This window comes from Pezoporus wallicus, unplaced genomic scaffold (assembly GCF_028554395.1).
Source record: "Pezoporus wallicus isolate ANWC-B61680 ecotype Strahan unplaced genomic scaffold, APGP_CSIRO_Pwel_v1 contig_2372, whole genome shotgun sequence".
Taxonomy (NCBI): Eukaryota; Metazoa; Chordata; class Aves; order Psittaciformes; family Psittacidae; genus Pezoporus; species Pezoporus wallicus.
In genome coordinates this window covers 708009-729952 of record NW_026635198.1, presented here as the reverse complement: position 1 = coordinate 729952, position 21944 = coordinate 708009, and the positions used below count along the sequence as shown (strand labels likewise).

Sequence of the window (21944 nt, the reverse complement as noted above, 5' to 3'; positions counted from 1 at the left end):
CTGGCTTTGTCAAAAAATAATTAAACATGGCAGAGGATACTCTTGCTGCTTGTGGATATGTCAATGGAGCAAATAATAAAGTACAAATAAATTTACAATAAAAGACAATTTCAAAAGTCAGTGAGTTATAAACTAGCCATAAATAGGGTTTGATTAGAAGTTAAGTTTCCCAGGAGCTGGAGAAGTGAGATTATTGATCAGGCTTTTCATAATTACCAGAGAAAAGACATACTTCACGTAGAAGCTGATGAGTTTATGAAGGGATATTACTTAGTGCATGTGGATACACCTATGATTTGTCAAAGCCTTATCACTCCGTGCTACCTAACTTTAACTGCAAATAGGTTGGTTGTTCATAACCCTGTGCAGTAAAATAAAAATGAGGGTCTTCCAGCTCTTTTGCCCTCTTTTCCACAAACCCAGACAAAACCATAAGGATTAGATAACAACTTCTAATGTTTATTATTGAAGTGATTTCTATAGCTCAACCAAGATTGGGGCTCCTTTATGTAAATAAAAGGTGATTAAAGAACTTCCAATAAATAATTTACCACTAATTAAAGCAAGTCAACCATTAAATTAATTTAGAAAATTGCCATTGTATTTTCACTCTTAAGAGTTAGTGATAATTATTTGTCACAGATCAATTTTTTGCATTTCAATGGGGAAAGAATTAATTACAAATGTACATAGTTATTTTGCTGTATTTTACTCTTCTTGATAAATTCTGGCAATTTTGCTTACAAAACTACTTGAAAGCTTCAGTTCAAGCAGCTCTGAAATACTTGTAAAGCACTGAATACGTTCCCCAGCTAATCCTACTTTTAATGGATTGAGGACAGACACTGCTAGAATAAATTTGATAAGTGGCCAGGAAATAACTCATAGGTTACAGAGATGTCTTCTGCATGATGTGATGAATTTTTAATGCTTTTCCAAAATTCATAATGGCTTTTCCCACTGCATTCTTTTCAGGTGGATCGGGTAATGTGATATGAACTCTGAATTAGACATTTTTCAGTTCCACACTTTGTTGTGAATCTGTTAGTCTTACCATTTGTTATCATCATGGACCAAGTACTCCAATCTGTCAGACCATCCCTGTACACTTTGGTATGCTCTCCACATTGCCCCACAAAAATGCAGAGCTGTGAACAGATAACTGAAAATCATAGCACTTGCTACACTAATGTGTTGTTATTTGCCTGCTTTGATGTTCTCACACATGACAGCTCATCCTTTTGCTTCAAAGGGATCACACTAAACTATAACTGCAGTAAGGGCCTACGGGAATCTCACTATTTGTAGAAAACAATCACACCTTTTTCTATGGCTCTTCTAATCTTATGATGTTTTAAATGTATAAATAAGCCTTGTTGCATGGTAATCTTTTTAGACTCACATGCATACTTAGATCAAGGTTTTTCATGACGAGCAGCTTTTCTAGAATTGTGTCTTATAAGGCTCTGCAGCCTGGTTTTCTTTCTGAGTGTTTAAATGGAGCAAGATCTGCTCAAAATGTGAAACTTAAAAGTTTTGGTCACTTGGACTATATTACAGCTTTTCATGGTGTTTATAGAAGAAGTTGAGTGATGATGAGAAAAGTACATTTTAAAACCCTATTTATTTGTGTCCTAAGGCAATTAGGTCAGAATATCCATGTATGTTCCAGTGTACTTCTAAGGTTCCACTAAACCAGGCATTGTGTTTGATCTGCATTTGATTTTGGAGCTCCATTGTTAGAACATTATATTAAGCCATTAGCTTTTCATTCCAGATTAAAGTTTCCTTCTTCCACCTTGTGTGTTCTTTTGCAGAGGACCTTAGCTTTTTACCCAAGGTGCATCGCAGAATTAATACCACTTGTACTGATTTTCTTTTTCTTTTACAAAGATATCTCTAAACATTCTTGGATTCCAAGTCTGGCTGTTACTGCTGGGTGGCTTTATCACAAGCTGACCACAGTATAACAGAAGTATTCAGATGACTTCTGGGAGAGCACAGAAGATAGGTTCTTTGAATTCAGTGAGTACCAGCTGTAAGTTTCTCTCTTGTGTCAATCATCAGTTTCGTTACTTCCCAACTAATATCTTGGTCTCATTTCCCCTCATGTAATTAAAACCAAAACTTATAGTTTCAAGTGACAGATTAGATGTTTCTGCCAGAAATTAATGCACAACACATATTCTTCTTAAGGTGTGTATTTCCAGCCACTAGAAGAATTGCTCCCACTATTTTGTAAGTACATCTTCTTCACCCTCCTTTCAGTGAAAAGCTCCAGAAGACAGAGTTCAGTTGAAAGGAGGGATGTGTAATTTATGCCCTCCTTTACCTGAGCAAAACCAGATTTAAAAAGGGACTGAAAGAATACAAGGATGCAACTGCAGTAGAGGGAAACAGAGAAGTGACACAAACTAGGAAAGATGTAGTGCTGGATTTCTGCTTCCCGTTCCTAAATATTACAGAAAACGCACCATGATCCTCCTCCAAGGTAAAAAAGGAGCAGCATAAACTGGCTCTTCCTAAGAGTGGATTCCCTTCAGGTGCAAAGAAAGCATGGTAGTCAGGAAACCAAGGGCAAAGGGGAATAAGAAGCTGCACTCTTTGTGAGCAAACTGTCAATCTAGAAGAGCATGGAAAGACTCCCTGCTCTGAATATGGAGTACGAATGTCTTTTACTGAGCTTCATGGGTGAAACATAACCTGTAACTTTTAGAATGTCATCAGCAGTCACTCACACCTTGATTGCACAATCTTTGGCTTGTAATGGTTTCTGTTCACTCCAACTGAGGTAAAAAAATCATTGGCTGGATATTGCAGCCACAGTTGTCAGTAATAAAATAGGTGTCAGTGTTGGTAATTCTGGGGAAGAAAATCTTTGCTGATGTACTATTCGCACACACAGGTTTTATTTTGAGAGAGTTTTGAAAACAGTCCCACATTAAAGTAGCGTAAAATCATAGCTGTAAGTCACAGTTTATGCAAAGACAATGTAGCATCTGCTTATGTTGAGAAAATATATCTTAAAAGAGCAATGATCAAAACCGGGTTGATTAGAGCTAAAGAATGTAGTAATTTGGAACAATGCAAGTCAAGCATCTTAAAGCGTTTGTTTTCTACTAGAAATTTAAATCTCCTAAAAAGCATTGCCAAACTGTAGCAAGTCCTTTATTCCACAAAAACAAAATTAAGTGGAAAGTGCATATTTCCCTCCAGCAAAATTACATTCCAGGTTGTCCAAACGTCTTAAATTATTCTCTGTTCTCTCTGGCTTGGGCTTCCCTTTCTTCCTCATTGACTTAATTGAGCCAACAGCAAAAAGATGTTTTCAGAGCACAAGAATGCAGTTGTTTCCAAAATAGGGACAGGAAATATTCTCTATCAATTCACCTCATGACGTTCAGAACACTTTAATAGAGGATGGGTGTTAGGAGCCTGAAGTCTTTCTGCTTCTCCTCATTCTGTTTGGGAAGGTATTTTAAAACAGAAATAAAGGCTGAATACTGTGGAAAAAGTCAGCCATGCAGACTGTTTGGATGTGTATTATAGATATCTATGCCTGTCAAAAAGGAGCCAGTTAGAACTTTCTCACTGTGAATTCCAGAAACTTTGAAGGTAGGCTATTACAGATATTCTGAACTGTTCGGGTAAAGACAGATGAAACTCTTCCTGGATAATATCAAGTGGATCTCTGCTTAAGAAATACCAATAAATCTGCCATTTATAAATCTAAATATTTATCCAAGGAGATAAAGAAGGGAACAAAGAAATTCTCTAGTGGTGTCATGAACAGCTCACTACCCATTTGGTTATCACACAAGATAACCACCGTTGTCCTACTTTGTCACCTGAGGACAGGAAGATGCAACTGTGGCCACACAGGTTTTCTACATATCAAGATGACTAGCCTTGTGGAGAAGTAGCATCCTTGTTTCTTGCTAGCTTCTGTCTGCTGTAACTCATTGAGAAATTATGTTTGACTCAGGAATGAGTAACTGCAGGGCAAGGTCCTGTGTCATGCAGGAGGTCAGAAAGATGGTCTTAACCAGTGCTGATCTGGGAAACACCAAGCATGGGTCAAGGCTTCATCTTCTTGGCAAGAGCTCTATGCTACAAATGTGGGCATACTTCAGCCATTCCTATGTTTTCTTTCCACCTCACTGTCAGTAGGGTATGTTGAGCTTTTTAGAAAGTTTTTAGGGTAATAATTTCTGACTAAAATAGAATCATCCCTCTTTAATTCAGTTCAAGATTTGTACTGTTTCCAGGCTCGCTGGAGAGGGAATGATGCTTCCCAGCTCTTCCATGCAGCAGCACGTTGCATTGCTGTGTTATGCCTGCAGCCTGTGGAAAGCTGCTGTCAGCAGCTCTAAGTAGAATGGAATATATTTCTCAGGGAAGCAGAAGTTGATTGTTTGCTGTAAGCAGAAACCTCCTGAAAGATTTCTTCTAGAAAGCATGGAGACTGGGAGGAGAGGGTAAGTGAAGATGAGGGAAGTGAAGCAAGCATGTATAAATGGTAACTGGATGGGAATTAGTTCCTCCTTTGATGATTTTGGAGGCTGGGCAAACTAAAATACTTAGTTTCCTGCATCCATTAAAGCTACTGGGACAAACAATGAGAAGTCAAGTACAGGGTGGAGAGGTCCCTTGGGAGAGTACCTTAATGTTTTCGAGAGGCTAATATTTGGAGGGTATTTCCAATCCAAACACCATTTGTCTATTAAAGCTGTTTCAGAGCACAAGTGACATCTGCACATTTGCCTCCTTGCATCCACTAGCTATCACCACTGTTACAGTGCAGATGGCAATATGTCTGCCTTGGGGTATAATTCATAATAGGGAGTGAAGGTCTGCAGTCGCCAGAAATTGAATTACCAGCAGCTAAGGGTTTGAAAAAGTGGAAAAATTAAACAAGAGATAAATCACAGAGCATTGGTGGCTGACATCCAAGTAGTCTGAACAAACCAAACAACAAAGCAGCAACGCTGCTAACTCAAATATATAATTTACCCTTACATTAGCACTCTACCTGGCCATTAAAAATGTGGTTTCCAGAATTCTATTCACAACTAAACAAATTTACTTTGGCCCCAAAAATAGTGGTTGAGAGGCTGTATGTCACTTCCATGAAATAACTGGAGGAAGCACATGGCCCCTGTGCCAGCATGGGATCCCAGGGCTGAGTGGTCGTAGAATCACAGAATCAAAGAATCAGCTAGGTTGGAAAAGAGCTTTAAGATCACGGATTCCAACCGTTACCCCAGGGCTGCCAAGTCCGCCACTAAACCATGTCACTAAGGGCCTTGGCTATGCAGTTTCTGAACACTTCCAGGGATGGTGTTTCCACCACTTCCCTGGGCAGCCTGTGCCAATGCCTGACCACCCTTCTGGTGAGGAAATTCTTCCTAATATCCAGTCTAAACCTCCCCTCGTGCAGCTTGAGGCTGTTTCCTCTTGTCCTATCACTTGTTACTTGTGAGAAGAGACCAGCCACCTCCATCCTCTCCATCCTCCTTTTGGGTAGTTGTAGAGAGCAATAAAGTGCCCCCCTTTACCGGTTGCTCCAAGTCTCACTGCAGCCCTGCTCTCCACTTTCTCCCAGGAAAAGCTGACACATTTTTCCAGGTGGGCACTGGCTGTTCTGCACTGCCCATTCCGGATGAGGGAAAAAAGGGGCAGCAGGAAGGGCACCCACCACCCTACCCAGCACCAGGCTGGGTTGTACAATTCACACCATGGTGTTAGAGGGCATATTCAGCCCTCTACAAATGCGACTTGAGCTCAGCCCTAAACGGAGGCTTAAGGAGGCACTATAGTGGGTGAGAATCTGCTAAAAACAGGCAGTGTGTTTTTTATATGTTGCGGCATGCTGCACCAAAATTTTGCATCAGAGCTTTTTGATCTTGCAGCGCTGCTAATCTGGGGCTCTTCTGCAATTCAAAAAGGTAAAATTCAGATCCAGACCTGCTGTTAAAGGTAGTCTGCTAGAATAGCATGCTCGGTTGCATTGAAGTTGTTATCTGGTTTCTTTCCCAATATGTGAGGGAGATTATCTTTCCCAAAAAAGCTACTTTGGCATTAAGCAGAAATCAAAAACCTTTGTAAGTCCTCAGATCCAGTGTCCTACCGGTTGCAGTTCTCTACTCCTTCATAGTGTCAGGATCACAGCTATCACCATCTTAGAAACACTAATCTGTGGTGAAGACAATTCCTGGTTTCTTCAAGAACCAAGTGCCACTAATACATCAGAACATGTCGGAAAAATCATTTCATACATTATTAATTTCCTGCAGAGGATGAAAAATTTAAGAGAGGTTTGTCTTTCTGAGTTTATTTTTCTTAGGTAGGAGAATGGAAGAAAATCCAATTTGCCTATAATTTGAGTTATATTTGTGTGTAAGCAGGCTAACAAGTATCTGTTTTCTCCCTACCCCCTCTTAAAGGCTTGTCCCTGAAGGGTGTGCACCAAAGGAAAAATGATGCTGTGACTATTGCCTAAAAAAAACCCCTTCTACTTACTGCTAACCACTAACCCACTAGCCAGAGAACAGATGTACATGGGAATAGATTTATGCACTGTTATGCATTTAACAATGCTACACATCTCTTTACACCAGTCCAGCAAGCTCACCAGCCATCATTGTAGTACAACTGACACATTTCTCCATACCTTGCACCCCTCTTCTGCAGGTGAGAAATTCAGACATGAAGGAGTATCTCACCAACACTTCTTTAAAATTAGTTTAGCTGATGAAAGTATCTCCATGAAGTCCAAATATTGAACGGGAATGCAAAGACTTACCTGTACAGGTAGTTCTGTCTCTAGAGCTGGAGTAAAGGTGGCAAAGTCTGTTATGCACAAGCCAGATTTTTGAACAGGACAAAGGCTCGAATATCCATTTTTTGTTCACCTGGAACCTTCCCCAAGCTGTACCTTTAGAAAAAAAAAAAAAAGAAAAAGGGTTTGTCTTTTCTTGAAAGAAAGAGTTTATGCAGTTAAAAATATCTGTTTCTTTCCTAACTAGGCATCAAATGAAAGTATATGCTTTCCAGCTGGACATGGCCTTCCCTAGCATTATTTTTCTAATGAAAGGAAGAATTTCCACAAACTCTGTAATGAAAATGCTTATGAGCATGATTCAATACTGGAAAATACACAGGATGCACATTCCTAAGAGGAAGAATTACTCATATGTTCAAAAATAAGTTTGCTTTCAAGACGAATGGAAATAACAGAAGCATCCAATGTTGCGATGGAGGAGAAGAGCCCTGTGGCACATTGCTCGGCAGCTCTGGCTTACACTGCCTGAAATTCCAGGTCAGCATTAGCAGGGAACTGCTATGAAAGATAATTCCTTTAAAGCCCTGTCACTGAATAGGGACACTACATTAGAGTGATCATGCTAAAAGTTGTGGAGGACCAGCAAGGGGGGTGTGATGAGAAGAATAGCAAAGTAACAAAACAGGATTGGGGTGGGCAGAAGATATCTGTAGTTTCCTAAAGATGAATCCATTTCAAAGAAAAAAACCCCAAACTTTTCTTATGTTAATACATCCCTAGAAATAATATGACATACCTATTTGTATTGAAGTAAAAAGAGAAAGGAGGTGGCATCCAGTGTACAGGGCAGCCTGTGAAGCAACAATCAAGAGGCTCTGTTGGCATTCTATTCATCTGCACTTCTTTTTCCTATCACTTTTCTTGCTAGTAAGATCTCTGCCACAAATTAGTAGCTGCAAGAGCGGTGTGATTTATCGAGCAGCAGCAAAACTGCCAGTTCTCACCTGGGGTGTGTAGCTATACTGTCGTTATTTTAGAAATGATAATGTCTTGCAGTTTGCTTAAGCTCAGTCTCATTTTTGTGCACATATAGACATAGCGGTACCAAACCCAACCACTACAACGATCTTTATGTTCTTTGACTTTCAGGATGTGTGCGTCAATTAGATTGTGCAACTCTATCTCAGTTTTTCTGTTGAGAAGTCACAGTTATTTCAGAGACATTCACAATATGAAAAGAATTTAAACACTCCCTACAAGATTCCTTATCTTTTTCCAGCATGAATTTTGTTTGTGCTACCTAGCTGTCTGTGAGCCTTTGGCAACATCCTGCTGGAAGTTCTCACTCTCTTCTTCCCCCTCTCCTCATCCCCCCAAATCTTAAGTATGGTGAGCAACACTTGAGTCATCTGTGTGCATGCCCAATTCTCTTATTTTTCTCTCATTCTCTGTTCATTATCAGTTGAAACTGAACACTAGGATTCACATCACCTAATTTTTGAGGTTTATAATGCAGAGGTTTAAATCTGAGTCAGAGTCCCCAAGCTCCCTTTGCAGTCTGTGGAGAGGAATAAACAATTGTAGGACATGATTCATCTCATCTTAGACTAGATTAGTGAAAGAGGTGAGGTGAATCCCATCTTAGAAGCCCTCTACAGATCTAAGGTTGCTTAAGCATGAAAGCAAAACACCCTAATGTCAGATCTGGAAGAAAGGACAAAGTAAGCCTATGCATCCTGATTCTTGGATGAGTGGGAAAAGCCGATGACGTTGCTACCCAAGATTATTTATGTTTCCTTAAGTAACCCATATAAGATCCCAGGTATCGGTTGACATGAGCCAGGAGAGGCAGTTGCACCAGCAGACCTGTGTGGATGGAGTGAAGAGGGGCAGGGATGTGAGGGAACCACAGCCACCCTGCCAGGTGATCAGAAACCAGGTTAGCTATGGCTACCTGGCCTTAAAGCTGTACAACTGGTGGAAGGGGCAGCCCTAGCCTCTCACATCGCTCACCCTGGCTGCCTGCTCCTGCTGCCTCCCCTCCATCAGCTCTGTGGCCTCTGCTGCCACAGGAAAAGAGTGTGACTCGCTGATCGATGTGAAGGCTGTCTCCAAAAAGAAAGAGGAAAAGGAGGAAAAAAGGTTGATTGAAGATGGGTCTGAGAGCTGCTCAAGCTTGCTGCATGGGTGCTAGGACTGACACAGGGTGAAAAAGCAGAAAACTTCTGGGGAAAAGAAAGGTGGTCTTTGCAGAAGTATGTGTTATGGATAGTTCTCATGACTATAGCAAAAGTTGTTGTATTCTGGACAACTCAAAGTTATTCTTGCCTGGAGCTTGGAAATACTCCCTTCTTCTTTGTTTTGTTTCCTTTGACTCTGCAAGGTTTTTGTCCTTGAAGTAGTACAAAGCAGAAACACTATCAACCTCTCTGTGTTACCTCAAAGGGTGTGGAGCAGAATATTTGCTGAATTGTTTTCATGGCAATACCAAAGCTTATTATGAATGTACTTCTTTGCACTGGAGGTTTTTATTTTGGTGGTTTTGAAATGGAAAGCAGCTGTATGCAGAAAATGCATTCTCTTTTTGGAAATGTAGCTAATGGGAGAGTTGTTTCACCATCATGTAATGATTCTCTGGTATTAAATCTGGCTGTGAATTGAGAGTTGATTTCAAGTATGAAATATCTAGACAGTGTACTGAGAAATGGTCCTACTGGAACTTTTGTTGGGTTTGGGTTTGGGTTTTTTTTTTTTTTGCAGATCTCCAAGTATGGATTTGATACTGGCACATGGAAAGAAGCTCCTGCATGGCAGACTAGGACATGCTGGCTTTGACTGAAACCTTTGATATTTGCCAGAAGGTCTTAATCTATTTTTAAAAAATCAGTAATAGAAAGGTAAATTTTTTAAAGACTGAGGGTTACAAGCCAGTTCCCATATCTTGACAATTACGTCAATGAGAGGACAGGAAATGCCAGACCTGCACTGACGGACAAGAGGTTCTGGGCCACTGGGAACTGGGCTGTTATCAGCTCTGACCTATTTCAGTCCCAAAGCAGGCTGATTGAATTTGGAGGTTCTTAACTAAAGCAACTAAACCCAAAAAATCTGTTCTATGGATAAATATGAAAGCTTTTTTTTTCTTTTTTCTTTTTTTTTTTTTTTTAATTTTATAAGGTGAAAAAAGTAGAATTTCATGTTAAAAACCAAATAAATTAGGGAGGCTGAGGCAAGCAAGATTTAGGGATGTAAATATATGAGCAAGGTAGCTAATCTGAACCTAAATTAAATTTGGTAGCTTGGAGAAAATGCTTTGAATAAATAAACTATATTTGCTTTTGCATGGTAAGCTGTTCATATAGAAAAGAAATTCTACAATTCAAGAGGGGAACAGCTCAAGATGAGTGCTGGTGCATGTTTTAGTCAGGGTACATGTCTAATAAAATATTCTGAAGGATAAAGCTGCTAGCAAAAGATCACTGGGCCTTTTCTTGTCCTCTCTGGTACTCTTCCATATGCGTGTGTGTGTCCTTGATCATCAAATTATACAAGTGATTCAATATCCTAACTTTTAAGCTACGCAACCCAAGATGCATTGGGAATGTACAAGTCCAGAGATGAGAAACTGGAAATAAATGATAGCTCCATATACTTTTCAGAACTGCAGCAGTTTAAATCAGTTGAGGACTCAGCTTCGTTTCTAGGAAGACTCATGCTCCTAGCTTGCTCTGAAGTACATTTTCATTTTGTTGTCTTGTGAAAGCCTTGCTGACTTTTATCTTCTTTAATAGCTTGACTCTGTATTACCTCCAAAAAGCTCTTTACCTAAGTTTCATTCCTGATAGAAAGTGTCAATATGAGAATATGGTAATGTGTTTGTCACATATGTGCGTTATATTTTGAGGTTTTAAATGAGATGTAAGTCACAGTGTAGAGCTAAGCCACTGTAAAGAGTAAATGTCAACCAAGAAGCAAGAGAAACATATCTGAAATTCACAAAATATAGCAATGAAACTTCATATAAAAATCTGTTCACCAGCAAGGAAGAAGAAAATGCATCTAAAAGTAAATAAAATCATAGAATAATTTGGGTTGGAAGGGACCTTTAAAGGTCATCTAGCTCTGCCTCCCACACCTGCAATGAGGGTAATAATCGTGATGAGGATATTCTAAGCAATTTTCTTTTCTGTCCATAGATGAATCTTCAAATGCTCACTGTGAGCTCTTCTGTCCCCATGAGGCAGAAGGAATTTACCTGACCCTGTCCTCTTGTTTCTGGTCCCCCTGGAGGGAAGAAAACATGCTTAGCTGGGAACGGGATGAAGGTTGCCTTCCTTAATCCTCAAAAAGAGATATGAGAAGCATTTCCACTGCAACACATTTGTTTTTTTTTCCAAGTATCAACCCTAGGGTGAAACTGGTATGGTCATGTCATTTCCCACCGTTTCTCTACAGGGCTCTAAATGGCCCTTACGAAGATCCAAAATCGTATTTCCTTTGTGAAGGCACACCCTTACATATGAGAAATAATGACAGAAGAGGTTCCCCAAACTGTTGTTTAGTGTGGTAAAAACAAAGTCTTCCCATACAACAAGGCAGGATATTAGAGGGCATTGCCTCTCTGCAGTCAGGAGCCTGGGTGATGAGTACCTGAACTCATGAGGAGGAGATGGAATCTAATTTCCAGCAAGCATATGAGAACTTTCTATATGTATCTGTTATTGTATTTGCTATTCTTAAAAAAATAAAGCATCCCCAGTCAATAATCTGGAGGAAATTTTACCCACGGGAAGCTAAGATAACCTTTCTCACCCTTAAAGCTGGCTATGGATCCCACTGCTTGTGTCCTGCTGCCACCACCTCCCAAGGTTACTCTTCTGACAAGTTGATGGCAGATTATTTCTTTTCAAGTCCTGTCCCTGCTGAACAGAAAATGTCAAATACTATACAGCAAAGCATGTTTGGAAAACCCAGAGCATGCTTTGTCTGTAGGAATTGTGCTTAAATGGTAGCATACTTAATACCTGGTGTTGCAATTTGCAGAGTCATGCATGGTCATTTCTGTTGCTTTACATGGAATGCCTCCTCTGTGTACTACTGTTATGTCCCAGTGCTCTGACGGCATGATCTCTGAAGCTGTTCTGAGGGACTTTCTGTGATGACCTGGAATTTTGGCAGTAATGGGAGCTGCTGGTAGCTACAGAACTGAAACACTGTTCTTACCCTGGATTTTTGCTTATTTTGATTAACCAGTACACGAGAGCTACCAGGAATTTAACATGTTAAAGGATCACTGGACTAAGCCACACTTCTGTTGTGGAAATCGAAAGTAGTTAGGAGACACTACTCAGTTTCTGAGAGCAAATTTTTATTTTACTTTTACACTTCTGAGGGAGAAAATTTCTCTCAGCTGAAGACTTTTTTTCCCCCATTTCTCTTAGTCCGGTATGTTAAAGCTACATGGTTAGGAAATGGCACCATGAAATGCCTCTTTTTACTATAGCTGTTTGAGCATTGTTCAAACCATCCCAAGGAAGGAAAAAAAAAAGCACAAATTTCTGATATTTGCCCAGTGTGGATTTTTGTTTATGTCCTGAACACTGATGCAGAGCTCTTTCTTCAGTGAAGAGGCTGGAGGATGACATAGAGTCTGTTCTCAAAGCCTAACATAGGCACAGAAAGCTTATCTCTTCAGACTGCCTTTAAAGTTAGTGGCACTAGAATGAATGACTCAGAGAAGCAGCAGCTGAATTTAGGTGCTCTTGCTTGCCTGCTGAAAAGCTGTAGACAAATTAGGCTAACTCAAGTTGTGAGTGTATCTTTTAATGACTGTACCCAAACCGTATGTCTTTAAATATGCTCACTATTTTGATCCATGGCACTACATTCACACACTTTGCTAGATGGATATGTTCCATCTGTCTTTTTCTTCGGTGGCATATCACAAGCATCAGCTTGAACAGTAAATCTGTGCTAGAGTTAGCCATGGTTTATTATTTCTATTAATAGTCTGTGAAAGATCAGTGATCTAAAAAAGTGCCACAAAATTATACATACTAATAAAGAAGAGAGGGGAAGACTGGGGAGAAACCTGTAAGATGCCCAACAGGCAATAGTGAGCATTTTAGTCTACAGTCACATAGTTAAAATAGTCTGAAGGATTAGCAGCCAAAGCTCTGCAAATTGTAACCATAACCACAGCTGGAATTAAGGGGCCAACAAGTGTTGCAGCTATGATTGCACACACTAGGATTTTCGTGCATTAATCAATTAATTATTTAGTTCCTGAGAATCTTGGATGAAAATGAAGAATGGGGGAGATTATGGAGTGCTTGTGGTGTGGATCCCAGAGCAGTCATCAAGTGCACAACAGCAGGAACACAGCATAAATAAGAGAAGCTGTGCTTGCTGCATTTATGTGACTGTTCCTCATTGTGCTCAATATGCAATTGGCTGGTACACACCTTATTTACCTGTAGGATTTTGTTTGGTTTTGTTTACCTGTGAGTCTTTCTATAGTAAGCATTTTCTAGTCCTGGATGTCATCATGCAGGTCTGAGCAGAACTTGCATCACAGCCCCTGTGTTAGTCCTGGGCAGTGTAGAAAAATTAACAGGAGCTACATTCTGTAGGTGGGGGCTTGTGTGCTTCTACACATACACATTTGGTAGAATGATAAACCACAGGTTCATGTTAGCATCCTAGAAATGCTTTTGCATTTTTCCACTCACAGTGTTGTCATATAGCAGCCACAGTTTTGACCTTAGGTGGTCAGAATTTCCAGCTGGCCAGAAGTTCATTCCCTTCCCTTGACAGCCCTGTTTTGGTTGAGAATGGCTTTTGTTTTGGCTGGAAGATGTGTAAGCAGATGAGCAGAATCATGCTGACAATGATGAGTTGATTCTGGGACACCTTACTTTGGGGGGAGAGAGAACCACAGGGGAAGGGAGATAACAGGCTTGTCTCTGAAGACTGGACCAGCCAAAGCCACTACTTATTAGTGTCAGCAAGGACAGTGTTGTAACAAAAGAGAGGGAGGCTCCTGTCAGTACTGCTTTATGTCTTCTCCTCCTTCCAGTTCATGCTTTTCTCTCCTGGGGTTTGCTCCACTTCATTTTCACCTGCTACCTTGCTGACAGAGCTTCTCTAGCTCTGCGATGCAGCCTGTATCAGATGCTAGGTATTTGCCTCATAAAGAGTGCTTTCTGGTAAACAGCATTTCTGCCTCTGTCCAGGTGCTCAGAAGCATACTCAGTTCTTTCATGAGCAGGGCAGCATTTCTCCTTGCTGCTGTGCAGGTAACAAAGTGAGACAGAATAGCAGGTGAATGGTCGAATTCCTCAGAGCCCCCTGTAGAGATATGGCAGCCAGAAAACATGCAGACTTTTTGCAACACATTTTTGAGCATGAGTATGTGACTACTGCAGACCATTTTTTTAATTGATCTTGTCTAAGAACCAGTCCTTGTTCCTTGCTAGATAAAAAACTCTTCCTGCCGGTATCTTCAGATGCTGAATAGACAGGTGGCAAGCAGGAAGAGACAAAGAAATGCGTTCTATAGTCCTCTTTCCACCATGTTCTCAGCCCCATGCTGTGCTGGGCAGGGTTGCAGCTTTCCCTAGAATCTATCCCTTGCTTGTATTTTTAGCACAAAGACAGTGAAAGCATGATGGAAAACTGCTTTGGTGTAAGTAATAGAAGAAAGTCGACTATGACTTATGATTTCTTCTGAAGTAGAACTGTAGCTTCAAGGCGATGAGTTAAAGCTGAATACAGAATGTAGTGGTAGTTGGTAGGTGGCATCCATCTCATCTTAATCTGCTCTAAATCAAACCTAAGTCTTTGCAGGAGCCCAAACATTGCATTTTCCTGTGTTCAGCTGATCAGCAAGTATCTCACAAGTTACACTCCCTGATAATTCACTGAAATATCTGTCTATTATTTTTGCTTCTGAATTTTCCTTCCATAGTAGACCAAAATTTCCATTTCATGGTTTTCATGGCCTTTGATACAGACACAGGAGAAATGTGTAACCACAGGCAGCTGTGCTGGCATGGAAAGCAAAAGAGGGGAACTCTAAATGTTAAAAAGAAAGGTGTGCTTATAGCTTGAAGAAGCAGGTGGACAGAAATGGGGAAGTTGACCCCAATGGGAAACTCAGGGAAGCGCGATCACTCAGGAGCTGTCTCAGGCTCTCCTAACACTGGGCCTTCCCTGGCTCCTGTGAGGCTCATGGTGTCAGATAGCTCTCCAGGAGCCACTGCATGCTTGTCCTTTGGGTCCTCTGACTTTAGGTGCCCTGACCAAGCGAGCAGAGGGTGCTCAGTGCAGGAACAGGCACTGAAGAGTGATGGTGCTCAGTGGCGTCATGGGTGGTCAGCCAGCTTAGCTGTCTACAATTTGTAAGGCTGCCTTGAGGAGCAGCCAGGAAAGCATCATTCTCTGTTGTTGGAAAGCTGCTGAACCAGGCACATATGTTTGAAAGAAAGCAATTAGGCAAAGCAGTTAATTGTAGCACCATCATATAGGTATCTATTCATATGTGAATAATGGCATAAGTAACTGTAGCTGTCTTTTGGGAAATCATCCTCCTTTTATATTTTATTGGTGAATAAATTTCTGGCAGCTGAGTCATCAAATTACAATAATAGTCAAATATTTTTAAGATTGGCTATTTCAACCAGTGTCTGAGAATTATGTATTCACTTGCTTTCAGTGGACAGATTGTTAAGATAAGAACTAAGGGCACATCCAGTAGAAGAAAGAAATACAGGTATGTCTGTCAGAATAGAAGTACCTGAAAGCAAGGAATAGTGTAAGAGAAAGAAAGATGAAATGGGATAGAGTTAGAAATTAGAGTATTTCAGTAGCATTAGCTGCAGATATTCTGTATGTAGCTTCTACTCACCAATTTTGTTTTTAATAGCATACAGAAAATCGAAGGAACCAGTTAGTTTTGAAACCTATTATTAAACTCAAAAGCAGAATAATCACTGTTGTCAGTTATTAGGTACTTGAATAATTTGACGTCTGGTGGGAGACAAACCAAAAGGATGAGTAATATATCTAAATATTAATTTTGGCATGTTTCAGTTTGCTTGCTGTTACCGCACATCTTTTTAATCATACCTATTCTATACAGACAACCTTTTGCCATTGTTGTTTCTTAAAAGTGGTTCAAGTCACATTGTTAGTTCAAGTTCAGATTTGGCCATTTGCTCACTTTAATATTAAACACTGGTCTTTATTAATGATGACATTTTAAAAATTGGCATACTTAGTACATTAGTGCATGCTTCAAAATATCCTAGAAACTAACCATTGTCCTTAGCTTTTAACTGTGTAATTCTTCAGTACACTGATTAAAACAATTAAATACTCGGATCATTGAACAAAGAAGAAACTCGGTTTCTGTTCAAGGCCGGGCCACTGAATCAGCATATGACTTGGAGATGTGTTTTGGCACTCTTTTTTGAGTGGAACAGCACCTCGGTTGGTGCAGCACTTGCGCCAGTGAACCACCTCTTGGCAAAGAGCTGCTGTGCATGAACAAGCATGAACAAGGACTCTGACCATTAATGTTTCTGCTCTGTGAGCAAAAAGAAAAGTTTGGGGGTTGATTTGTTTGTTTGTTTTCTTTTCCAAAGCATGTTCTGATCTTTTGGTGCAAGTACTTTACAAACACTCAGTATGATGACATGCTTCCCAAGTAAGCAAGTAAATAAGCTTAGTAATGATAGCTTTGGCCTAGTATGCCATTAGTCTAGGCAATGTATAGTCGTAACAAAGGACAACATTGCTCTGCAAAACTGTGAAGTTAAGGGAAGGGAGATCAGACATGTAGCAAAAAGTTAATTCCTAGGAAGGGTGAGATTGAACCAGTGAGGCTGAAAAGCACTCACCTTGCCACGCTGGTTATCTAACCACTGTTGTTGGCAGTGCAGAAAAGAACAATTTCAAGGTCAAATGAGGGGAGATACTAAAATTTGGCTTAGTGAATGTTCTCAGGGGTCTGCTTTTCTTGCACATTACAGAGACATTAGCAAAATCCAGGAGAGTCGGTAATATTGCCACAGTCCATATGGGTGGTTGAAAAACTGTTTGGACCCTGTGTTGTGCCACAAAATACTGCAGCTAATGAAAGTCCAATGCCTTCTGTACCAAGATGGATATTTTGTATTGAAAGGGACTCTTCCACTGGCAGTGTGAATGGCTGCCTTCTAAGAAGCTGATCATGCTTTCCTTAATCTCTCTCCTTGATGAGCTGCCTGGAGAAGCAGAACAACAGCAGAGTCAGCATAAAGCTTTGCCTGGGTCTTTACTCCATTCCTTGTTGTACGAGTTACTAATAGGTTAGTACAACCAGGTTTTGTGTATCTGAGCAATTACAGTGCCGCTCTTGTGGTTTTATGTAGCTGCCAGGCCGCAAGAGGGATGACCTGAAAAACTCTCTTCTTTTACAAGCGTGAATAACTTTTGCATTTCCTTACCACGTCCAGATGCAGGACATCAGTGAAATGAAACAAAATAGCAGACCTCCTAAAGGTCTGCAAGGAGCTCAAGAAATTGTTCAGTGTTATTCATGGGTCAGAGTTATTGAAATGGCAGGACTTTACAGCCATTTTGAAGAAATGTATTTACACTAGCTTAAAACTGGAATCTTAAGTATTTTGTTTTGTTTTAAATGAGGAAAAGGGCATTGGGTAATTTATAAATTCACTAAGAAAATTTTATTGGACTAATACTGTCTATGTTGAAAATATATAAATATTGAAGCCCCATCCTGTAAAGAAGGATCTTTAAAGAAGGAACTCTTCTCCTATAAGGGATTTTAATAACAGCTGTGATTGTCTTGTTATTTATCTTGCTGTTGTGCCTTCAGGCCTTCTTAAACTCTCATCATACAGACATGTTATAAAGAGGCATTATAGCTTGCAGCCTTGGTTGTGACAGGATGAAACAGTTTGGTAAATAGCATAGATGGCCCAAGCAAAAAAATAAGAGGAAAAGTATAGTAGGGATAGCTACTGCTATTGGAGGTGGGAGAGTGGGGGACCACTTGTTTCCACTTCATAAGCCTGGTCATGGCTGTCATGCAAATCAAGGCAACCAATAAAGCCATGGTGTGAGAATAAGGAGTGAAAGCTGAACAACTGCAAGAGGAGGAGAATTTTCAGACTTGAGGAGGTTAAAGCTATTAGGGGATTTAAATTATTATTATTACTACTACTAATAATAATTAATTTCATAGTGTTCTACTGAAGGTCAATGGCTGACTAATGCTTTGGACAAAGGATGCTTTTGTTAGAGACATATTTTCTTGGAAATAAAACCATACCAGTGTTAAATATACTTTGAGATGCAGACACCCTGCTTCCTGACCAGCGTTAGCAGGATGCTGCCCACAGTATCCATATGAGGTGTGATCCTCTCAAATCACACTGCCATTGCTGGAGTCAAGAGGAGGCATGACTCTTGCCTACGTTTGAAAGGCTTTTACATGATTGGTTGTTGCTGCCAGGTGACCCCGACACCAAGTGTCCCTGGATGTCCACGGGAGCTACGGTATCACTTACAATGCCACGTTTGCTATCGGTGATTGGATGAGTCGCTGCATGTGCACACTGTTGCTCATCTTTGCTACTGCCTCAAAAGCTTTGTTTTATAACATGCTGTCAGGCTCCATCACTCTTTGGACTCAGGAGATAATCTGCAAAAAAATATAGGGCAGCCTATTTGGCATTGTGAGCACAGGGAAACGTAGTGCCTGATGTGGTTTCCCCTTTCCTCTTTAGATTTCCAGCTGCCATATCTTGATCATCTCAACACCGAAGAGCTGTAGCCCCTCTTCCTAAATGGTAGCAGTAGAAAACTCAGTAGGACTGGGACATAATTTCTCTGCTTGATACCCTTCTTTGCCTCCTTGCTCTGTGAGGAATCAGTACTTTAAAAATAGAAATGAAAAAAGGGAAGAGAAAAAAGGAACCTTCTGAGACCAGCTTCAGTTATAATTTTGAAAAGCCTGGTGTATTTTTAAAATCTTTACTTTCCTGTTGACATTATCATAAAAGCCCTTATTGATGTCTGTAATTTTTACATCGTGACTGACCTAACTGTGGTTTTGTTCATCTCCTTTTCTCTCCCAGTGGAGTTTTTATACTGTGATTTGGCTTCCATGAAGTCTATACGGCAGTTTGTGCAGCGGTTTAGAGCAAAGAATTGTCCACTCCATGTCCTGGTGAATAATGGTGAGTTCTGTTTTATTTCTTCACGTTTCTGCAGGAGAAGATATGACAAATGGGGCTCTCATCTATCACTTCACATTTCAAATCAATTATCTGAACCATACAGCAAGTTAAAATATGGCTGCATTAACAGGGATATTTTTCTAGGACTTAAATTGTATTTTTTGGAGAGACTGAGCAGACAAGACACTTCAGTCCCACCCCTGCTTGTGACATTATTGCAAGTCTTTTTCCTTTGCTATGTTTTTTAGATCTCCAGCACTAAAAATCATGCAACTGCACAAGAATCTAAGCACCCATGATAAATATAAAAAAGGAAAGGAAAGCTGTACTGTGTGGGTGTAGAAAACCTGTCTTTAAACCTTTATTTACTTTCTTTCCCCTTATATTTTCCCTGTATGAACACATGCGTTCACTGTGGTTGCCTGGTGAGCTGGGTTGGGGGGATTAATCCATGTGAAATATAATCTAGCAAATTATCCAGTGACCTGAGAGCAGTCACTGCTTAGATCAAGGTACTGCTGGAAAGTTGTCCGTAAAGCTGTGTCCTCAGTGGTCAGAGAACAAATTAAAAGGACAACATTTATCTTGCCTTCATGCAATTATCAAATGAATCTCATTACTGTTAGGGATTTTAACTTCTGTTATTCACATACTTGCCATCTAATTATGTTTTTTAGCCACAGCATTTTTGGAAACCAGCCCATACAATAATCCTCCTCCAAAAACCAGGCATGCTCTGCATGCACTTTCCTAAAGGGGAATTTTCACCTGTCTATTTAACTAGGGGAAAAACCCACCAGCAACAATTTAGGCTTCTTTTAGAAGATTTTCTGCTTTTACATGCTGATGTTCTTGTTTTCCCAATTATTTACATATATTTTTATTAAGACATACCAAAGAACATTTTCAGTTTTCCTGTGCACCCTTCAGTCCTAGTGAGGGCAAACATACTGTAAATAAATGGGTTTATTACAATTCGTTGATGCCTTAAAGATCTCTCAGTAACACAAGCAAATATTGCAATAAAAATTCAGCAGTATTTGAGTTCCTGATTGATAATGAAACATTCATGAAACGTTCAATTAAATGTTCATTTTTTTATTTGACTAGTCAAAATAGCCTACCATTATTATTCTAATTGTGCAATAATTAAAGGTAGTGGATATTTAATCCTGCTTACAAAATCATTCCAGTTTTGCACGTCTACTCCAGTAGTTTTCCAGGTCATTGGTGATCTTTTAAAGAAATGTAGCTCCATCACTTGCTCTCCATCCTTTGCCTAGCTCAAGGATATAACTGGGAATTAGATTAATACTAAAATACTGAGTTTCAAAGTATTTTCCTAGAGCTAGACACCAGGTCCCACAAAAATTTCAGTGATATTTAGGTATCCAGCTAATTCAGACACTTTAAGTAGCTTTACATGAACATTTATGGTGTTCAAAATGGAGATTAGCAGGCTAGAGTCACCTCCCCTCTTTTTGTTATAGCTGATTTTAGCATATACGTTTAACTTTCTAATTTCTAATTTAAAAGGAAAAATTTGGTTGAATGCACACATTATTTCAGCTGACAAATAAAGGCCTGTTGTTCCATTACTATGCTTTCTGCATCTGTAATGTGCATGCTCAGCTCTTGGTTTTTAAAATAAACAAAACATGTTAAAGATGCAAATAGACTATTACATAAACATTTTAAAAACCATGATGTACTAGTGCTAAAATGAGAAAAATGCTGTGACACAGAAAACTAATTAATTTTCTGTGAAAAAATAAAGTAATCTATGTATCTCAACTATGAGGCACAGAAAGATGGATTCAGGACAAGCAGTTTAGAAAGCTTAGTCTGACAGAAGGTCAGAAGAATGTCTTCTACTCTGCTAATTAGCAATTGGGTGCCATTTTTTGGTTTTGTTTTTGAAAAGAACTGTATCTTTGTACAGTTGAAAAGCATTTAGTAAAATACAGCATGTACACTACTGTAATTACTTAATACATTCATTAAAATATATGCTGTTAAGATACATAAGAAAGTCTGCTATTTTCCCGTGGTTGCGGAAGGGACAGATAGTAAAACACTTCATAAAATTCCACAAGCAGTAGTCACTGTTTCATGCCAGAGAGGGTTTTTTCTAACTTCCAGTCAGTCATTTTCTGTGTGCGCTAGAAATATTTCTCAGCACCTTGTAGTTAATGTTTTTACTTGTACATTGTTTACAGTACTTAATGATTCTAATCAAGAGAGCTACCACCAAAATCACATCATCTTTAATGATAACAGAATACCTATGGATACCAAACATAGATGGTCTAACTTATTAACAAAGACATACTGACTACTTTCTATGTTGCAGTTCATTGAATGGTTTGTGATTCTGGCTACAGGTTAGAAAAGGAGAGGGAGAAAACAAATGAGGACAGCTGGTATACTCCTTGGCATGCACACCAACACAAAAAAAGAATTTAGAGATTTTAGGAGATTATTAGCATGCTATACACAGATTACAGTTAATATATTTCAGGTCGGAGCCTATCTAAGCCAATTTAAAATCAATATTTCTGAGCTGCTGGCTAATTCAGATCTGCATATTTTGTACTTAATGGGTCTTCTAAGAAATCTCAGTCTCTTGATACAGTGGATATATCTCTATAAGCTTCCCTCTTTAGCTCCCAGGGAATAATAAAAGCTTTATCAGCAGGTACCTATGTGAAATATATGTATTTATTTGTGTTACCGTAAAAGCCACAGTTCAGCCACATGCAATCCAGCCATAATCCTTTGCAGGGAGACATCTTAGTCCCATTGGTCACATGTTAAATTATTCTTGTCTTTGAGTATTTGCAGGACAAGATCGTCAGAAGGAAGTGAGATCTGAAGGGTAGGAGCAAGTGGATATATCACAGAATCACAGT

General features: G+C 39.7%; 1 protein-coding gene across 3 annotated transcripts in view; it reads left to right on the top strand.

Annotated features, from left to right (window-relative positions):
- The window catches only part of DHRSX (dehydrogenase/reductase X-linked), a 160502-nt gene that overhangs the window by 82836 nt on the left and 55722 nt on the right, over positions 1-21944 (top strand). For 2 of the 3 annotated variants that reach the window (XM_057411843.1, XM_057411858.1), the window contains one exon: positions 18931-19032. The exons of the other annotated variant lie outside the window; for it this stretch is intronic. In XM_057411843.1, the coding sequence (XP_057267826.1) occupies positions 18931-19032 (102 nt within the window). The remainder of the gene's footprint in view (positions 1-18930; positions 19033-21944) is intronic. 3 annotated transcript variants of the gene reach the window in all.